The sequence below is a fragment of the Mastigoproctus giganteus genome, chromosome 12, assembly GCF_048544385.1.
Source record: "Mastigoproctus giganteus isolate SK-2022 chromosome 12, ASM4854438v1, whole genome shotgun sequence".
In the NCBI taxonomy this organism is placed as follows: Eukaryota; Metazoa; Arthropoda; class Arachnida; order Uropygi; family Thelyphonidae; genus Mastigoproctus; species Mastigoproctus giganteus.
Window position 1 is genome coordinate 142396474 of NC_143586.1, and position 22702 is coordinate 142419175.

At 33.4% G+C, this 22702-nt stretch overlaps 1 protein-coding gene across 1 annotated transcript in view; it reads right to left on the reverse strand.

The window, feature by feature from the left end:
- The window catches only part of LOC150077475 (endoplasmic reticulum-Golgi intermediate compartment protein 2), a 99555-nt gene that overhangs the window by 29896 nt on the left and 46957 nt on the right, over positions 1-22702 (reverse strand). Inside the window, exons 4-5 of the mRNA XM_090385913.1 lie at positions 11652-11698; positions 476-692 (exon numbers count right to left, since the gene is read on the reverse strand). Coding sequence (XP_090242039.1) covers positions 476-692; positions 11652-11698 — 264 coding nt within the window. The remainder of the gene's footprint in view (positions 1-475; positions 693-11651; positions 11699-22702) is intronic.

Sequence of the window (22702 nt, forward strand, 5' to 3'; positions counted from 1 at the left end):
CCAAAATTTGAATATTACAATTCTTCTGTCTATTGTGAGTGATTATTGCTTTAATCAAAAGCAATAATCACTCACAGTGATTATTGATTTAAACAAAATTTAAATGTATTTATTATTCAAAAATAATAATGAACATTTTGAAACATTACAATCGTTGGAAACCATTAGTGATCATGTGGTAGAGTTTCAGAAAAAACTTCAACTATAAACAAACACAACTCTAAGCTTTGTGGCATCAGTATCCCATACTAGCATTACTACAACTTAAAAGAAGAACAAAAGTAGTGGAGCTGTACCTCTTGGGTGTAATCATGCTATAACTCTGGGAAGATACAGAAAATTGCAGATAGATTAATGTGGGAACATTATTACTGAGAGTCACCTATCAGGTGACTTGCCACTACTGCCAGATTAATAAACTGAAAAAGAATAACATGTAATTTCTTTCTGATTATTATGAATTTATAAAATTTACCTTGGTGGAAGACCTCTCAACATGTTTGTATAGCTTTCTTTCCAAAGTAAATCTTGGATAGCATGATACTGTTCCCTGATATACATGTTTACATTTTGCATTGTGGTCCAATGTGCTTTCTGTAAAGGTGTCAATTCAAAATACGTTGGCTCCTCTTGTAACTTCCCAAATGCTCTTGTATTCTGATTTGTTACATCCAAGATATCTGCACCTATTGCTTATTTTAGATTTACATAAAGAACAATAAGAAATAATATATATACACATATATATATATATAAGTAAAACAGATAAAACAAAACAAAACAAAATTTAAATATTTTAAATATTTAAATTGTATTCCATAAACACCATACAGATAACAAATCAACATTTATGCATGTAAAATCCACTGAAGAACACAAGGTTTTATTCCTAATACAGCTGTGATAAGAGCTTGCAATGAATCATATCTGACTTGATATAGAGAGAAACATGAGCGCACTGATCAGCAACCTATAGCACTAGCGTCAAAGATAACAGCCAAGACTACCGGGAATACACCACAAGACAATTTCATTTAATTATCCCGGTGAGGCAGTACTGTAAAAGATGCCACAGACAAATAAGGGTACCCAAATTTCAATTAATTTAGAAGTAAAATCCTTTAAATATATTCCAAAAAAACCCCTATATGCTCCTTTCAGTATAAAAGGAGCATATAGGGTTTCTTTCTTTACACATAAATTCAACTGTCAACTTCTGATTTCAGAATGAAATCAGAAGTTGATAGTTGAATTTATTGATAGTTGATAGTTGAATTGAATTTATTAGTTGATAGTTGAAACTGACACCCACCAGTGACTCTACAAAGTGAAGTTGATATGCTAAAAGGCTGCTGACTATGCACTAGTATACTGATGAAGTAATATGTTAGCAATAAGGAGCTGGTATATTGCTGAATAAAATCAGGAGACAGAACAGTAACTGCTACCTTTGATTGGTAAATCTTAATATACCAGCATAATTAGTTACCAAGAGAATGAATGGTAATAACAGAATAATTCACGGTATTTCTCATTTATCTCTGCAGATTCAGGTTCCATATCAAGTTTATCCTGTTATTTATCATTGTGGGATCCTGAGCACATGGAAGGCACAACCTGAAAGAGGAAGAGCTCAAACCATACTATAATCCTCCAGTTCATGAGAATAGTTTAATTTTAGCCAGCAAGTTATAAATTACTTGAATAAGTTATCTACTTGGGTGGTAGAGGCTGACAGTTTGGGGAAATTCAAATGTCAGCTGGATAATTACCTACGGGAAGAGGGAATGCATAGGTTGTCTATTTATTTTTTTAAAATTTTCTTATTATTCTTTTATTTTTTTATTTTGGTGGTGCAGCATAAGCCATAGGCTTCCTTGCATCATGTGGCCATTGCTAATACTAATAGATATTTCCAATTCCTGTTCTGTCCAACAATACTTTAATATTGGTATATAAGGGGAACCCTAGAGGCCACAACAAAGTACAAAAATACTTTAATACTATGTATAGACTGAAGATTGAAAAGATAGAAGATATTTTCTAACGCTGGACTTAAATTTCTGCAGATAATTTTTTGGGTAATACATGTGAAGGGAGGCTGTTCACAAGAATAGAAGTAGAAGATAATATATAAGGAAGAGGAAAAACTGATTCTGTGAACTTGGAGTTGAATTGTGACTGGTGGTAGTATTGGTTCTAACTGGTTTGGAAGAGTGTGCCAATTCAGAAGAACAATGACCAAGGAAGTATCTATAGAAAATGAATGCAGCAAAAAGTGAATGTCTGACACACAGTGGGGAGACTTTGTAAGAAATATGACATTACTTAACCTGGTTGCCCTCATTTGGATAGAGTCTGGTAGTTTAGGGAGTTTTGGGGACAGCACCATAGAAAGGAACAATGTTTTGGAGTAGCATGGAATTGAAATTTAAGAGTCAGTAGCATTTAGAAGAAAAGTAATGATGAGAGTGAAAAAGATAACCTAATTTATACAATATGGAGTAAGCAATATCTGTGATATGCTTGCCATGAAGTCAGAAGTTGGTTAGCCCTGATGAAAACACAACCGTCTAGAAACCTGGGTGTTATCAAAAAGGAGCATGGGAATAAAATCAGGTAGAGGAATCTTTATTTATTTGTGCAAGAAATAAGACCCAACTGAGTTTCAAAAAGTTATCTACCTCAATAATAAAGAGAAAACATAGTCTAATATTTTTTTCACAATATATATTCCTTTGAATTCAATACATCTTAATTCTCAGTGCAAAGTAGAAAAAATTAAGTCCTTCTTCTAATCTCATAAAAAGCAATTTCCAGCTTCCTCAGCTGTTCCTACATGATGTGGATTCAGATTTATTACATCATGTAGGAACAGATATGCCAAGCTCCCACATCAAAAACTGGAATCTCTACTAAACATCATATTAAGTAATATAGGAGTAGCTAGAATAATTCTTAATAACATCCCAATATTAGAATATTTAAATAACTCCAATACTGTAGAACATAAGTACATTCGATTTTAAAAACTTATTTACTAGTATTTCCCGTAACAACTTAAAATCTGTATTTAGTAATTATTATAAAGAGTACAAAAACATATTACCATGCCACGGAATTATTGAGATTGCTTAATTAACTTATGTTTATTCAATAGCTACATATTTAATGGTGACACTATATATAAACAACATACAGGTATAGCAATGGGGGCCTGCAGCTCATGCCTAGTTGCTAACCTCTATTTTTATCATTTTGAAAGAAACTTAAATAAAAACTTAAAAACTTTACCGCTACATACATGATCTAATAGTAATAAATGAACCTAATAAGATATAGTTAAGCACAACCCACCTGAATTAGAGCTAGAATGTACTAATAAGCATAGTACCAGTGCAGCTACCTATCTAGATATTATTATTATTAGCCATATGGTGCAAGGAAGCCTGAGGCTTATGCTGCAGCTGCCAAAAAAAAAAAAAATTTCCGAGTTACCCTGAGAGAGAGAGAGAGAGAGAGAGAGAGAGAGAGAGAGAGAGAGAGAGAGAGAGAGAGAGAGAGAGAGAGAGAGAGAGAGAGAGGAATCACCAAGAAAAAGAAGAATGATGATATCCAGCTCAGGACCCTGGGTTTGCCAAGCCCATACTAACCAGATGTGAGCCCCTGGGGTTATATAGAAATTTACAGAGAAGATAAAATTTTATACACTAAAGTATATGACAAGCGCAAAGAATTTAGATTTAAAACAATTAGCCTAACACACTGGCATTCTAACATTTTAAAGAGAATTCAGGAATATCATAGTTTCACAAAGCTTTAGACTGATAAAAATATGTAACAATGCTAATAATATCATAGAATCGCTTATAGACTAAGGGGGATCTAAGCTTATTAATAATGGATTTCCAGCCAATTTTATCGTTAAACATTTTCACAAAGATTTTTATTGCCATGTTCATTATAATCATCTTCTGGTTCACAAAGATTGCTATTACAATTCTATAATAGCTATTTAAAAATCACATTAGTCATTTTGAGGACTTGTGCATATGTATATAGTAGGCACTACCTTTAGAGCATGTCACATATAGCTTATGCTCATTGAAAAAGTTGTACCTATATTTGTTCTTATGGCAGTAATTAATTTCATCTTTCACAAAGGAATTTCATTTCAATTGGTCTTGTTACCAATCATTCTAAAAAATTGAGAACCAACTATGATTTCTAGTGTTTTCCACCAACCATGGAATAAAACGAAAGACGAAAAACCCAAATTTTAAAAATATTTAATATTTACAATAAATTATTTACAAACAAAATATTACTGATAGTAATTTTAAAATAAAACAACTGTGATATACAGGATAATAATAAAATGCCGAATTTAAAATGCAATAAAATATACTGGGTTAAAAGCGCTAAAATACTAACTGAAGCTTTCAAAGGCTTCTGCCTTCTTTCTCAACAGTGTAATTTCTGTTCTGCGGTGCATCATTAAATACCAGCAGGTTCACGGTGCATCTCACGTGAACGTGTAATGTTCCCGTCAGAACCGGAAGTGGCTCGGGAGCGTTTCAGGCAAAAACGTTCATCCCCTCTCTCTATTTATATTTTCCTCAGTAGAACTAATTCGCAAGCTCTCGAGCCCCTTGCGGTCCCAAAATCTATGCGCCCGATCAGTGATGACCGCTTCATCTGGGGAGATTTGATGTTGCTTCTCCCAGAAATGTTCAGCTACGGCGGATTTGCCATAGTCTGCATTTCTTATTGCATTTGTGTGCTCCCCCAGACGATCTTTGAGACGCCGTTTTGTTTCTCCCACATAACACTCCACATAAACGGCGTCTCAAAGATCGTCTGGGGGAGCACACAAATGCAATAAGAAATGCAGACTATGGCAAATCCGCCGTAGCTGAACATTTCTGGGAGAAGCAACATCAAATCTCCCCAGATGAAGCGGTCATCACTGATCGGGCGCATAGATTTTGGGACCGCAAGGGGCTCGAGAGCTTGCGAATTAGTTCTACTGAGGAAAATATAAATAGAGAGAGGGGATGAACGTTTTTGCCTGAAACGCTCCCGAGCCACTTCCAGTTCTGACGGGAACAGTACACGTTCACGTGAGATGCACCGTGAACCTGCTGGTATTTAATGATGCACCGCAGAACAGAAATTACACTGTTGAGAAAGAAGGCAGAAGCCTTTGAAAGCTTCAGTTAGTATTTTAGCGCTTTTAACCCAGTATATTTTATTGCATTTTAAATTCGGCATTTTATTATTATCCTGTATATCACAGTTGTTTTATTTTAAAATTACTATCAGTAATATTTTGTTTGTAAATAATTTATTGTAAATATTAAATATTTTTAAAATTTGGGTTTTTCGTCTTTCGTTTTATTCCATGGTTGGTGGAAAACACTAAAAATCATAGTATGAGTATACCCAACCCCAGAGGCCTATTTGAAGAACTGAGAACCAACTATTTATTTTCATAGGACATTATCTGTATAAAGTTCAAATTTATAGTATACTATTAACTATAATTTGTCTATTAGACTTGAAGTTACACAAATTTCAGAGGGCGCTGCTTTCTTTGGTTTTATAAATTAATAATTTATTTAGTTCGTCTTGAAGTTATCTGAACTGAGAGAGTGCTGTTGTCACTATTTGTTTTATAATAGGTAACATGTGCTGAAATAATTCATTCTTTATATTCAGTATGGAATAGGGTGGTAAGCTGCATATTCCTATTTATTCTTTTTGTTGTAATTGGTTATTGTTTAATTTAATTTAACTGTTCTGTAATAATGATGGTCTGCAATTTATTACTATATCAGACAGAATGAATTATTTTAATTATTATAAAATTCTTACAATGTCAATTTTATTTAAATATTCCTACATTTGGTAATAGTTATTTCTTTTATTTCCTTATTATTATCTACAATTGTTATTCTATATTTCTTCATTATTGTAATTCTGTTTTTGTCCATTAAATACAATCCTTTAACCCTTTTTAGTTGTACCAGGATCCCTTACTAAAGGGTCGAGCAGTTATGCTCCCGGTATATCCCAAGTACCATTATAAAAAGCTATTTTCTTTGCTTTTCACTTTTTAACTCTAACATTTCATACCTCAAGATCTATTAGAGCAATTCGATGGAAATTGTGGTACCATTACTATACTTATTCTTACCTCCTTTCTCCTTATGTCAGCATAAACTTTCTTTTGCACATGTATAATATAAATAAAAAGCACCACATCTGATGTGAAAATTATGGTTGGCACTCTTTCTGTATTATATTCTGTATATTTGTTTCAAAGCTATCTGTCGGGCTAGCTGTTATCTTGCCTGTTTGCTGTTAAATTAAAAGTTTGACATAAATTGGCTTCATGTTTATTTAGACCTAGTTAAACAGGCAGATAACAATCAGAAACAGATAGCCTTGCTAATTATTGGTGGGATGGTGCTAGCCCTCGAAAAAGTGCCATTCAATGTATCCAATTATCAATAATTAGCTGCATAATCATTATATTTTTATTTTATTGCTAATTATAGCAATGTAAACACGGGCTATCTTAGTCTTTATAGGTTCTTTTGGCCGTATGGCCCGCTGAGTACTTTTATGCCAATGTTTTAATACACTTTGAATACCTATATAGTACCAATTATATATACAGTTGTGCCTCCATATCCGCTGATTCAGTTACCCATGGTTAACCATGGAAAAAAAACGAAAAACTTAACACGTACTACTCATGTGTCTAATACGATGCATCCCTTTATTTTTTACAATGTCTATTTTAAATCGAATAGCTTCCCTTTATTATTTACAATGTCGCATATGGTTTGGTCATCATCATAAGGGTTCTTTAGATATTTAATGGATCACTGTTTTCAAACTTTTGAATAATTTTAAGTTTCTGTTTAATTGAAAGCACAACTCTTGCGTTTGCCCATCATTTTCACAATTTCTAAACAAACAAAAAAAATAAAAAATTCCGACATCCCTGACATAAATAATGAAACAATATTTGTCCTTTTGCAGTGCAAGGGAATACAACAATCAAGTGATGCACTAAATCAAACGAAACATTTGGTCTCTCTCTCTTTTTTTTTATTTTGAGCGGTAGAAGTGAAGACAGTGGGGGTTGCCAGATAATATATACACTAATTTCCCAATGACGACTTATAATGCCGGTTCTTGTTGCTTATTACGACTTGCAAAATATCTGTTAATACCTCTTCTAGTTATTACTTGAATTTTATGATTTCTGATTTTTTTTTTTTTTGGAGTCTTGAAGTGTCCCGGTTAATCCAATCCCAGTAAATCAAGAGTCTGCTATATTTTATTATTACCATATTTCATGTTGATAATGTCTTACTGTGCGTTTAATTTATCAATTAAACTTTATTATATGTACATATGTATGTACAAGAAAATCACGTTATACTCATATATGGGGTCAGCAGGTGTTCGCTTATATCTGCAGTTCAGCCATCCACGGAAGGTCTTGGAACGTATACCACACAGATACGGGGGTCTTACTGTGTGTATGTGTATATATATATATATATACACATGTGTATATATATGTATGTGTATATATATGTGTATATATATATATATACACATGTGTATATATATATGTATATATATATACACATGTGTGTATATATATATATATATATATATATACACACACACACACACACACACTGGTGTTCAAAGAAAGTGCATCACCTAGGAATTTCACATTTCTAACCCTTTTTTGTGATGGTATGTTACATTAATGACTAGCATCACAAATAGAAATATAAACAGAAGATATTTATTAATAGTTAAGGATTTATTAATAGTTAATAAATCTAAATATAAATTTATTAATAGTTAGTCTAAGTAATATTTGACAGGTGCTCTCAAAATATTCCAAAATGGCCCTGATGACAGCAGCACACCATTGAGGCATTGACAAGATCAATTTCTAAAGATAATCAACTGATAGTTCATGGTTCCAAACACGAATTATGGCTTCCTGAAGTTCACGAAGGGTTTCTTTCTGGCAACTGCAGATTCCACACGATGCCAACAGTTCTTTACAGGATTCAGGCACTGACCTTAGTCATCCCCAAATGTACATGGAGGATGGTTATGACTGATCCCTCAGATATGTCACATTCCCTAGAAATTTGGGCCACTTTTTTAAAGGTTTGCCATTCAGCACAAGGGTTTCCACAGCTTCGCACATTTCCGAAGGGTCACTGTCACAGGCTTTCCTGGACGTGGATCATCTTCAATGGACTCTCTACCCCAGTTGAATTGTTTTGACCATAATTTCAAACAGTACTCTGAAGGTGCACTGTTGCCATACACAGCTACCATCCTTACATGAATGGCCTTTGGCCATTTTCTTCTTTGGTGAGAAACTTGACGACTCAATTATGCTCCAATTTCAGCAAATCCATAATTTGACACAGGCATCTTCCTTCTTTCTGTTACAGCAGCATAACCTAGGAACATAATGAGATCAAAATTAGTATGATTCAAGTAGAGGTATGTAGGAACACGATGAATCATTGAAATATAATTATGGGGAGTACCTTAGGTAAATACTTCATCGATCATCCCTCCAATATACTACTTTCTTCTTCAGAGTATATTTAAATCCATTTGTTTCTGTCACATCCTGTATGATTTCAGCATCATCCATAACTTTCCAAAAAGTCATCACTGTCATCCTTTTTTCTATCTACTTGGTGTTTTTTCCCCCCTCCCAGTGCACCAAAAGCCTGTGGCTTCCTTGCACTATATAGCAAATATCATTATTATTATTAACATGGATTGGATCACCCTATCTAAATTCAATTGAAGGCTGAAAAAGTGATAGCCAAAATTAATTCCACATCAAATAACTGCTCCAGTTCCTCTTCTGAAGGTCATTCATTACAGCTATAGTGAGAAGGCTGGAAGTAAAAACCAGTGTGGTCATTTTTTGGCATCCCAGATGAAGTGTTCTCTTGCCTCATACAGAAGCAGAGAAGATTCCAACCTATGATACCTGCAGCAACACTTATCTTTAAAGTGGTCCACATATGCCCGTCTTGACATCTTTATGAAGCTCATGCTAAATTTGTGCAAATGTAGTGTCAACTGCACACAAACTTAGCAGTGCTGATTGACAAATGCTTAAAGTACAAAAAGGGTGTGTTGAAAAGCATAGCAATGATGATTAATTTTCATACCCAATTTGTTCAGGTGATTTATTCCAAAATCCCCAAAGTTACTTAGCAACTTCAAACTTGTTTACACTTCTTGCTGATTATTTTTAAACCTTTGGTGCTCATAAACAAGCAAACAGTGAAGGAGAAACAATAGTGTTATATATTAAAGAATTAAACAAAATATAATTTTATATAAAAAAAGCTCTAAACACAGATTTAGAACAAATCTGTTTAAACTCAAAATAACTCAAGTTACTATAAATGGGTAAGAAAATTAACAGTTATGTTACAAAATGACTTTTGGATTAGTTCTATTACTCGAATAGGAAAAAGTTATTGCTGAACAAAGAAGTTCTGATATCACCTGACTAACATCTTGATGATATCGCATGGCGGTACCACCAAATACAGGCATACCTCGAATAACGAATAGGATGCGTTCCACGAAATTACTTCGTTAAGCGAAACTTCGTTTTCAGAGGTAAAAATACTATGGCCAGAATAGGGATACGTTCCTACGTAAAGAAAATGAAAAGCTTTTTTTTCGAACAAAGAAAAGTTTTATTAAATAAACAGTCAACCTACATACAAAGTGAAATCACATTTTAAAATATGAGTCTAAAGTTGATTGTTTATGCTCTTTTTCTCTTTCTTTTAACAATTGCCTATACGGAGTTATTGCATTTAACACTGATCGCTTAACAATAACACTTCTTCCTAAATCAGGATCATTTTCACTAAAAAAAATTTAAAAAGTTTTCAATGCCATTTAAGCACCTTTTTAAATCTTTGGTTGTTAACACTTTTTCGGCAGGAACTGCTTTAACTTCGTCTTCATTATCTTTGTCTTCGTTGCTAACAATGTTTTCTAAATCTTCCACTGAAAAACCATCTTCTGTATTCAATAAATTTCTAACATCCTCTTCATCGACATTTTCGAAACCTATTGATTGAGCCATCTGGATAACTTCATTTCTAATTTCTTGGATGTTATTTTCTTCTTCTAGTACAACTTCTGGTCATATTTTGCGCAAAACTCCATTTAAGCATTTCTTAGTGACTTCTTTCCAAGAACTATCAATGTTTTCAATTGCGTTTTTAATGGTGTAGTTTTTCCAAAAAGTTTTAACTGTCATTTCCTCTTTATCCTCTAGTTCAGTTAAACTGCTTAATGTTCGACGCAGATAATAAGCTTTAAATGATGCTATTACTCCCTGATCCAATGGTTGAATCAGGGAAGTTGTGTTTGCTGGAAGAAACACAACTTTGACAGGAATGCATGTGTCCAAAGTGTTAAGATTAGTAGGATGTCCTGGAGCATTGTCTAACAACAAAAGAGCTTTTTCTTCAAATTTGTTTTTTTTTTGACAATACCGTTTTACTTCAGGACAAAAGTGGTTAACAAACCGATCAGTAAATAACTCCTTGGTAACCCACGCTTTTCTATTTGCTTTCCATATTACAGGTAAATTCATTTTTATGTTACCTTTTAACGCCCTCGGATTTTCTGAATGGTAAACTAATAACAATTTTAATTTATAATCGCCAGAGGCATTTGATCCAAAGAGTAACGTTAAACGGTCTTTGGCTGCTTTGAACCCAGCAGCTGATTTTTCTTCAATAGAAATGAAGCTTTTTGTTGGTAGCCGTTTCCAGAACAAACCGCTTTCGTCAAGATTGAACACCAAATTTGGAAAATTTTCACGTTCAATTATTTCCTTTAGTTTTTCTGGCAACTTATTTGCAGCTTCTCCTGTTAATTTTACACTATGAATCCTGGCCCGTTTTTTAAATTTCTCGAACCAACCACGAGAAGCCCCAAAGGTTTCCGTAATTTCTTCAGTTTGTTTAGATTTCAGGTGATTAAACTGGAATATATTTTTTTATGTTAAATGGGGCTTGAAATTGCCGACTTCGTTATATCGAAGCTTCGTTATCAGAGGTAACGTTAACCGAGGTATGCCTATATATCTGATATGTTAAAAAATACATTAAACACCATAAAGAGTAATTGGGTTCGAAACTTTTGTCTATCTAGTATCAAGCGATATTCTGACACACCTGTACTGTTAAATTTTTGTGACATTTCACATAACCTGAAATACAGTCAAGCATGTTTTGCTATTCTTCTCTGGTTGATGTAATCATCCATAAAAAGATTAGTTTTGGTTTGCTTCAGGTTTATTTATTTATTTTTTTAAATTTAAATGCATTCTTGAAGGCATAATTATGTCCTTTTCCAAAAATAATAACTTATCAATTAATATTTCTAGTATAAGCAGTAATTTAACAAATTTAATAAATTTACTAAATAAATTTTAACTGAATATTTTATAATTATAAACATATTTTGAATTATATCAGTTGAGATAAGATATTATTAAAACAAAAATTAAGTATAATTAAAAGAACAAAATGACTTACTTTCACATGGCATTGCAACTGTTACATCAATATTGATCTTCAACTTACTACAGAAGATAAATAGCAGCCATATTAGAAAATGTTCATTGTTTTTTTTTTGGAATTCATTACTGTTTAATATATAATGGGTATATTTATGAAGTCCAGTCAAAAAAGATAACATATCCTTACGCTTTTTTTGATGATGTTAGAGGTAAAATAATATGCAATCTTTTATATGCTCATGCACTAAACGGGTAAATAACAAAGCATTTCTAATCTGAAACACATATACTTTAAAATTACTTCCATGACTAAATTGAAATATAACAACCTTTACTTTGAAGTGTTTCTAATTGTCATTTTATTTATTGCAGGTTTAACTTTTGACAGAATGGAAGGTAAACTAATATTTGAGGAGAAATCTGTTGTAATATTTATATTCAGAGGGGTTCAAAAATATCATAAATATGTTGCAGAGAAATGTAATGTAATAGAATGATCATTTATTTTCATGATTTTCCCCTCCCAAAAAAAAAAAAAAAAAAAACTAAATCGAATCATATCGATCATAAATCGTCATAAATTGTCAGTTCCTCAGAAGGCCACAATAAACCCAACTGATCACTAACTCCTTCAATGCAACTGTAGGGGATATTGCAGCAGTCAATAACATTTTGGATCTCCTTGTCAATTATCTAGTTGTCTCTCATCTGGAGAATTTAAGAAATGAATTTAATATCCTTTGTTACAATGTCACTTAAACACTATATAATCCAAGAAAACATTGGGTATCCAACAATTGACCAAATCAGCTCATGGAGAAGTTTCCATTTTATTCAGTTTCCATGTTCCTTCAAGATCAGTGGCACTACAAGGAAATCTGGATGCTGTTACTGCTCAGCTGTCCCTTTGCTTTAATCATACAATGTTTCTTTGTGCTTTTCCACTAATCAGGACATTTTTTCACTGACCTTGAAAAACTGGTATCTCAACCTCCTCTTCCCTTCTATATAATGGAAGATTTTAATGCACATCAATCCCTATAGGGCATTCAGACACTGGAAAAAATTATTCACAAGTTAAATATGATATGCCTAAATATTGGATTACATACATACTTTCACTGCTAGTATATAACAGAGCTATGGTGCTCAATACGTTTTACGTTGATATCAATATTTGTAGAAGATAACAGAAATTCAAAATAAATATGATATGTAAAACACTTCCATATGATACTCTCCAGAAATTAAAACGAATAAAAGATTAATGCAAAATGATTACAGCAAAAAATCATTGAACAAAATTGAAAAAACAATTTAAAAAAATTAAAGTTAAATGTAAATTTTGAAAAATGATTTTCCTTCGTTTTTTTAATTTGTCATGAAGTTTCCTAACCTGGGAAAGGTATTTTTCTTTATTAGAATACCGAGATTTTAAGGCAAATTTAACTACATTATGCGATGTGACAAGTGCTAGTCGCTTTATAATCAAAATTTTATAATTTAAATTGACCCTTGCAAATTTTGGAATGTTGTTGTTTTGAAGGCAATATTTTAGAAAAGAAATATGGTAAATTTGAATCAAGTATCTTAATTTTAATCTAATGTAATTTTGCACCAACATGTTCAAAAAATCTCCCATAACTGTGTGTATCGATAAGTTATACCTGGAGAGAAGAAAAGAAGTGAATGGAATAGTCAACAAGAGTTTAAAATATGAATTTGATAGTATATAAACAGAGCTATGGTACTCAATATGTTCTACACTGATATCAATATTTGCAGAAGAATAAGAGAAATTTACCTCAATGTGATATGTAGAACAGAGAGAGAGAGAGAGAGAGAGAGAGAGAGAGAGAGAGAGAGAGAGAATTTATTGCAACATTTCATTGTAACTGGTTACAAGGTTAAGTATTGCAACTTTCCCTTCATGGCCAAAAGGCCTCCATATGATACTCTCCAAAAATTAAAACGAATAAAAGATTAATGTCAAATGATTACAGTAAAAAATCAATTGAACACAATTCAAAAATTATTTAAACATAAAATTTTAAAAATGATTTTCCTTCCTAAAATTTACATTTAACTTTCTACAAATATTTTCACTGCATACTGTATCGAGCTTGGCATTTAACCTAATTTTGTTTTTCTGCTCTTTTTCCACTATTTAATTGGTCACTCCATAGTGATTTACTAGTTAGTGATCATCACCTAATAGTTTGTGGTGTTAAATGTGAATCAACAATTCTGTCTTACTACCAGATGTAACTTTACAAATGCCAACTGGGAGAATTTTATAAACAATTAACAACCTTGGAAAAATCCACTGTGTCAAATGTCTCAGTTTATATTGCCTATGTAACCAAATATGAGATGTTGAAGAAAAAATCCTGAAAACTCTCAATTTTTCAAGCACATCAAAAACATTGGTGGAACAAAAGGATTACAGTTAAGCCAAGAGAGGAAAGAATAAAGCCTGAAATTATTTCTACAAACATTCTACTTGTGAAAATCTAATCCAATTTAAGAGAGCTAGAACTAATACCAGCTGCATTCATTGGACGAATAAGTCATGGAAACATTTGGTTTTTATGATTAACAGATCTATCAAAATGCAAACTGTCTGGAATAAAATAGGAAAAATGTGTGCACTAAGTATCCTCCCCCACATCTTTCTATTGTGTGTGAATGAACATGACATTTAAATCCCTTAAGAAATAATCAATGCTCTAAGAGAGTACAGAACACAGACTTTATCCCATAATCACATACTCATTACCATTCCTGAAATTAAAAGTGCAGTGCTGAGAAACAGATCACCGAATTTTATTACTAATCCCCTTAAACCTTACAGTTGTGTGTTCACAATTATCAAACTATGACTTGCTTTAGACATTTCAAAAAACCTAGTCCTTCTGGACTTCACTTTGTTTTGGTCAAACAGTTCAGTGAAGAATTGCTTCACAATCTACTTCCTCTGTATAACCAGAACACAGAAAATACTTTCTCAGATACTTGATGCTCCATGCATGTCATCACTTTGTTAAAACCTGGGAAAAAACTCAACAAATCCAAGTCACTACTGATCCATTTCCCTTCCTAAACTATTTTTACAGTTTCAAAGAATTAACTGTACCTTTTATAATAGCTATTTATAAAAGACAAAAATGACTGAGAGAAGAAAATCATAGAAATAAGAAAACAACATATAAATAATTATTTAAGCTTAATTTTATGACTATGGTACTGTAAAGGTAATAACACAATAATAACGAATAACTTAAAACATATAACAATGGAAGAATCACCTTTTGTTAAATTTGAATTTCTCTGAGCAGCCTTGAAAACTTGCCATCAAAATCTTAATAAAAATAATTAAGACAATCCCTCTTGATTGATGTGGACCTCAGTTTGTTTGCATCTTTGAATCTTTAGATTGCTTAGAACAAGTGCATTCCAAAAGACTTAACATAAAACAACTACTGTTTTAAAACTAATATATATATAAAAAGTAGTCAAATAGTAATAGAAACCAGGGTTGATAAAAGGCATAACCTCACACAAGATGTTCTTAAGAACTATTTGCTTACACTTTCTAATGGCTGCCAATAGAAAGCACATTAAAACTTTCAAACTATAAACACCTGCAACAAGAAATATGAAGTATTACAAGGGAACAGGCTGGCAGTGTTAGGTAATCCAAATTTCTCTTCAAAGAGAGTACAGTAAAATTATGTTTCTGCTATTTGCCTTTGTTAAGAAAAATCAAAAGTAATGGGTTCAACCAAAATTCTGGGATAAAAAAAAAGAAAAAAAAAAAAAGCACACTAGATCTACAAATTACGAAATTCTGATGGATTTCAGCCCCTTCAGAGATGAACTACTGTAAATGAATTCCTGAAGTTGCAAAACCCTAACTACAAATCTCTCGCGTTACGTGATTAATAATGTGCTCCTATAAATAATAAAATAGGCTAAAATGCATATCCCAAAAATAATGTAATAAGACAAGTACATTCTGGATCAGACTGTCTGACTTATTTTTTCACAGATGCACTTCCTTATATTAATGTTTTATAAGTATCGTAATATGTATTAACATGCTTGCAAAACAAGCCATAATGACAAACAAAAATCCCAACAAGCTATAATACAAACAATACAAAAACACTGGACTGCCTGTAATACTAGATGACAGGCAGTCAAGAAAACAAAATTGGTGAAAAAGCTGAACAACCGACCAAGCTACAATCATTGGACGAAATTGACATTCCAATTGCTTTGCACGAAACATTAAATGGTGAGTTATTTCTGGTAGCCAAGCCGTAGGCCTCGGTAGCCGAGTGGTCAGGAGCGGGAGTGCAGTAGCACACGCTCTTTGAGTAGACCGGGGTTCAAGCCCCTGACTGCTGAATACGGTCGATCTGCCAACCCGCACTGGACCAGCGTGGCAGATTATGGTCCATTTCTCTCAGCATGAATTGTTGAGGAGGCTTCCGCCCTGCAGTGGGTTGATAATGGCTGCACTTTACCTTTACCTTTTATTTCTGGTTAGAGATGCTGTAGTGGGAGAGGAAAGAATTTTGGTTTTTACAACAAAAGTATATGTTCGACGTTCAATCACAGGTTCAATATTGGATTATGGGTGGTACAATCAAAACAGTTCCCAAAATTTTTAATCAGCTTCATACAATATATGTATAAAGTTCGGTAGGTGGTAAAACCAATGTTTAGTCTCTAGAGCAAAGTTTCCAGCACCCCCCTCCCTCCATACTTCTCCTTCAACCCATGCACGGTACTAAGTACTATAGGTTTTGATACCTTTCGTGTTTGGGGGTTTCATAAAAAAAAAAAAAAATTTCCAGAACCTCATAATGTGGAACCTGGAAATTACCGAATTTTACCATTTGTTTGTGCATTAATGACCAGCAAGAGTGAAGAAAGTTATAAACATTTATTTAAAGATTTGATTGACTTTGCTGAAGGAAACAATACTTAACTAAAGCCACAGACAATATTAACTGATCCAGAATTGGCTGCAATAAACACTTCTTAAAGTGAATTTCCTGATGTATCAAGCAAAGTTTATATTTTCCACTTGAGGCAGTGTGGATTGAGAAATATGGAGAAATTGAGATGCCAATTCACCAAGTCAGTGGATTGGCATATCAACATGGCACTGATGGAGCATTTAGTTTGATGCTGTACCATTTGTTTGCCTCAGCATTTAGAAAGCTTCTGAACAGGGAAGTCATTCTTCGCCCGTGAATAATATAATCGGAATTGGCTGACAGGGTATTTTTTTTTTCTGTCGCCTCTTTGGAAATGATATGAAAAGTGCCTTGGCTACAAACAGATTTGACGATTGGCCAAATATTCACACAAGATTATCAGAGCATGAAAAACCAAAAGGCCATTTCAGAGCTATGGTAAATTGTTGTGAACTGCAGAGTAGACTCTCTGCTGAAGAAACTATCGACAAAATTGAATAGAAACAGATCGATCAAGAAAAAAAGCGATGGCATCAAGTTTTTGAACGATTAGTCGCTGTTGTTCAATTTTTGTCAGAGTATAATTTGGCTTTTCGTGGCTCTGTTGAACAACTGGGAAATTCCAACCTCATTATTCAAGAGCATCTTCGACGAATTTCTAATAAATATATTCAGGACCACTACCTTGGAAAACAAATTCAAAATGAGCTCCTCAGTATCATGGGAGATACAGTACAAAACAATACTGTTAGGCGAATAAAATCGGCCAAGTATTTTGCCGTTATTCTTGATTGTACACCAGATATCAGTCATCGGGAACAAATGTTCCCGACAATTAAATACGTCTACGATAGAACACTGCCCAATACTCCATTCGGTGTGTAAGAACAGTTAATAAAATTTATCAATGTAAAGAGCAGTACTGGAGAAAATTTGTACAATGTGCTGAAACAGGAACTCGAAATATTAGGATTAAACACAACTAATATCCGAGGTCAAGGTTATGACAATGGAGCTAACATGAGAGGAAAAGTTTCAGGTGTTCAGGCATGAATTTTACGGGAAAATTCAAGAGCATTTTTTACACCTTGTGCTTGTCACAATTACAATCTAATTCTAGGAGATATGGCCAAAACCTGTACTGATGCAATTACCTTTTTTGGGACACTTCAACGTCTGTACGTGCTCTTTTCAGCATCAACAAAGAGATGGTCAGTTTTCAAAAAACGTGAAGAGTCTTTCTGCAAAGCCTCTCTGTGAAACAAGGTGGGATTGTCGAATGCAAAGCGTGAAGGCTTTAAGGTATCAAGTCGGTGATTTCTATGATGCGCTTTTGAAAATAGCAGAAACATCAGAAGATGCCCAAGCAAGAAGTGAAGCTGAATCATTAGCTAACCAGATTAAGGAATACAAGTTTCTTGTTTCATTAGTATTTTGGCATGATTTGTTGTTTCAAGTAAATTTTGTTAGTAAAGTACTGCAAAGTGATTCTACAGATCTTGCTACAGCTCTTTCTTCATTTAAAAAGCTTCTGCACTGGATGTCAAAGTACAGAGACTGGCTTTAAACAAGTCTCAGTTGGTGCCACAGAACTTGTGGCACCAACAGAATTGGAAGTATCTCCTGAATTTTGAACAAGATTACAAAAAAAAAAAAAAAGAAACACTTCAGTTACGAGTCTGCTGATGAACCTATAACAAATCCGAAAGAAGCTTACATGGTAAACAGCTTTAATCAAATCTTAGACAAGGCTTTGCAGTCTCTAGAGCCACGTTTTGAGCAGTTTGTAAAACATGATCTTTTTTGGTTTTTTTGGGTAAATTTCTAAGAATTGCAAAGGAAGAGCTAAGAAATCATGCTGTACATTTAGAAATTGCATTTTCAGATGCCAAAATCACCGAGAGCAACGAATTGGTCAAGTCTGTGAAGGTAGCAGATATTGATGGCCATATGCTTATGGAGAAAACGGAAGCACTGAAACCAATTCTTCCAGAATCGTGATTCGAAAATCCGTTAAATATTTTAAAATTTCTTGAAACTAATGAATGAGCCACTGGATTTCCAAATTTATTCATATCGCTCAGAATATTTTTAACGTTTCCAGTGACTGTAGCATCAGGAGAAAGAAGCTTTTCCCGATTAAAGTTAATAAAAACATATCTCAGGTCGACGACGCTTCAAGAGAGACTCAACAGCCTTGCAATTTTAACTATTGAAAGAGAAGAAGCAAAGAATTTAAATTCTGAGAAAGTTTTAAAAGCTTTTGCTGATAAAAAGGCAAGAAAAATATCCTTCTGATTAGTTTTGTTTATATTATCAAAATGTCTGGTCAATTGTTAACAAATTAAAAATAATAAAGATTTTAATAGTTTTAATTTTTAATTTTTTCATTATTTCAAAAATATTGAGGGGTTAATGTTGAATTTTTCAAGGTCCCCCCCCCGCGCCGCCAGCATGCTCCAATCGGGCCCCACATTTGCTAAGTCCGGCACTAGTCACAATATGAGGTACAATTAAATCGATGTCATTCATTCCAATTTGCTATTATGGTTGTATATTTCACTGAATGTTCTATAGTAAATTCCTAATTCATAATGTATTATGCCTCATGCATTTATTTACTTAGTATTTTTTTAAAAACAACATCATGTTAGTACTATGGCAGTTTCCAAACATTAAGATTTAAAGACTAAAACACAGCTGTCACATTCTTATTTTTAACTGTTTTTTTATCTCTCTTTTTGTTCTAGAACATAAGTTTTCAAATTGAGTTCTATGAGCACTGTTAAATTTTTAAGAGGGGAGTAATTTTACATCTTTGTTACATCATTTTTTTTAAAGAAATAGGGGAAAATAAAACAAAAAATGCTGGTATAAAGATTTTTAAGATATACTGACAATATTTTAATACAGATTAAGAAATAGCTGCAATTAAGAAATGTCCACATACTTTCACCAAAGTATATTCCACAGAACCCTGTGATTGTTCTATTCATTTTTTTATTGATGTGAAAATATCTTTGGCGGCACCTACTAAATTTTTTTGACTTAAGTAAAACCGAATGGTAACAAAAATGCAAAATGGAAATGAAGCAAATGATGTTATTTCCTAAATGATGCTAACTTGGTCACTAACGTCAATTCGGTACAATAAGTAGCGAGTGTGAGCATAAAACGTTACGTTGTTCATAATTTTGGTTCTAGCTATTTGATTTTAAAAATTTAAATGGTTTTGATTTTCATCAAACATGTTTTCAAATAAAATAAAACTTTTTTGTGCGTACAGAGTACACATGCATTTTTTTAATTTGTACCTATGTATTGCTGTTTTCAATTTATTGTTACTGCTATTAAACATATCAGGGTTCCGTAAAATATTTAGATTTGCAAATTAGTTCTGCAAATGACTTAGGTTGGTTCTGCAGTTAAAAAAAAAAAAAGTGTGAAAAACAGTGGTTAGAGCTCTAAATATAAATATTTAAGGTAGAATCCCAGTTGTTCAGAATTGTTTTAGTTTATTTTTTCCCTAGTTAATCAATTCTAAATGTACATAAATATTACATGTTATAAGTAATATAATAAATGGAAATAAGTAATTTACATTTTATTATATATATTATATACTATACATGCTTTATACAGCTTTAAAATATTTTCCAATATTCTTCTACTTGAAAAATTAGTATTTTTTTCAGCTGCATGATTCTGTGGTTTCACTAAACCCTAAACTGGTTCTATTCAATTCCTCTTGCAATTCAGCCCATGTACTAGCAATCTACAGGATCAGGATGTAAAATTCTTTGATGACTTTTGGTTTCTGTGGTATATATCATAATGACTCTTCTCCCTCTTAATTTGCCTAGCTTTGTGCATTGCTGTTAAAAAATGTTCAAAGAATTTATTACAATGAATTAATTCATCAAACTTACAATAGTGATCCTGTTTACAAAAAGTTAAACTGAGGGACAACGCAGATAAAAATTTAAAGAACAAAGTGTATTTAAAAAAAAACGTGTCTGTGAAAAGAAGCCATGTAAGCTGGGTATATTTTCCATTTCTACTTCTGCAAGAACGACAACCACACTGTGATAGAAAAAAAAAAAAAAAAAAAAAACTGCTGAAAAAAAATAACTAAAAAGTCCACATTATTATCACACAAATTTTTATTTTCATTAATTTATGTAACGAGCTGGCAAGTTTTTTTCCCATTGGTTTTTATCAGCCGTAACTGCAGAGTAATATCAACCATAACAAAGAGGTTCGTAGTAACCCTGCAGTGATAGCACTATATCTATGAAGTCTAATATGAAATAACAAGCCCGTGTCAAATGATGGTTGAAATAAAAATCTGTGATTTTCTTACCTTCCCTAAATATAGGAATATTTTTACTAAGTATGGTTTTAAAACTATATATATTTTTCCAATCCTCTTTCCCAAGATATTTTAAAAATACCAAGGGAATCACACTCTTTTGCTATAAAATATTCCTAGCGCATTTGTTGCTATCTGTTCCTATTGCTTTCCACCTAGCTTGTTGTTGTTATTTGGTTTTTAGGAGCATCAGCAACTAAGGCATTATTGCTCCGGGGATATGCGGTGGTCATTCGCTGATCTTTCCGCATCCTCCGTATTTGGTGGTCACGGGCTCGAAACCCGGTCCTAATCAAGAGGCGGTGTGCTACGCAGTGCTGCTCCTGCCCACTTGGCTATGGAGGCACCCCCACCTAGGCTTGAGCATTATTTAGTTTTTAAAGCAATACATACTGTTTACATGAAATAATGAAAATACTTGATTCTCACATGTTTGAGAAAATGTTTTTTTATTAATTATTCTTGTTTCAAAGTGTGCTGAATATTTCCCTCCTTTATTATTATTTAGTTAGCATTAGAAAAGGCACATGATGCAAGAAAGCAAGCTTATATAGCATCAGGCCAAAAAAAAAAAAAAAAAAAAAAAATCTTTATTTTACCCATCCACTCACTCCAAATGTTTGTCAAGTTTGTCTTGAATCTATTTAAGCTATCAACTTCTACAACAACAGATGGGAGTTTGTTCCAGCAAATCAACCACCTGCTGGCATAAAGGCAAACTTCTGCACATCTATCCTACAACCATCTTTTCTCAATTTGGAATTTGTGCCCTCGACAGGCGATTATTTTGAGCAAGAGGAAGAATCCCATCAGCATTAAGCATGCTGAAACCATTCAAGGCTTTATACACCTCAATCAGATCACCTTGCAGGTGTCTACTCTCCAGACACTGTAATTTGCAAAACTTAAGCCTTTCTTCGTAAGAGCAACCTTTTGTTCCATTCACTAATCTTGTTGTCCTTCTCTGTACTCGTTCCAATAGCTCTACACCCTTCTTAAAATGAGGCCTCAAGACCTGTATATAGTACTCAAAGTGTGTCCTGACCATTGCCTTATACAAAGGGATATCACCTCCTTATCCCTGGTAGAAAAATTCCTGTATATCACTGACAAGACACCATGAGCTACTCTTGCAGACCGTCTGCACCGCTCAGAAAACTTCATATCTGCCTGCACAATTACCCCCAGGTCCTTTTCATTCTCTACCACTGTCAGTGTGGTACCACAGAGTTGATACGTTACTCTGGGATTACTGCTTCCCATATACAGTACTTTACATTTGTCAAGGTTAAACTTCATTTGCCACCTCTCAGCCAATCTGCTCAACTTTTCTAGATCCTGTTGCAGCAGTGCACTGTCATTAGTGTCATTAACAACCCTCCCAACCTTCATATCATCTGCAAACTTGGACATTAAGCCTGATATACCATCATCAATATCATTTATAAATACAGAAAACAACAACAGACCCAACACTGAACCCTGAGGGACTACACTAATAGTCCACAAAGAGCAGTGTCCATTGATTACCACTCTCTGTCTTCTCCCACTCAACCATCTGTTTATCCATAGCAGCAATTTGCCTCCAGTGCCACCACACTGTTTCAATTTGTGCAGCAGTCTTCCATGTGCAACAGTATCAAAAGCCTTTCTACGATCCAAATATATGATATCAAAGTTATTCCCTGCATCCAGTTCCTTTGT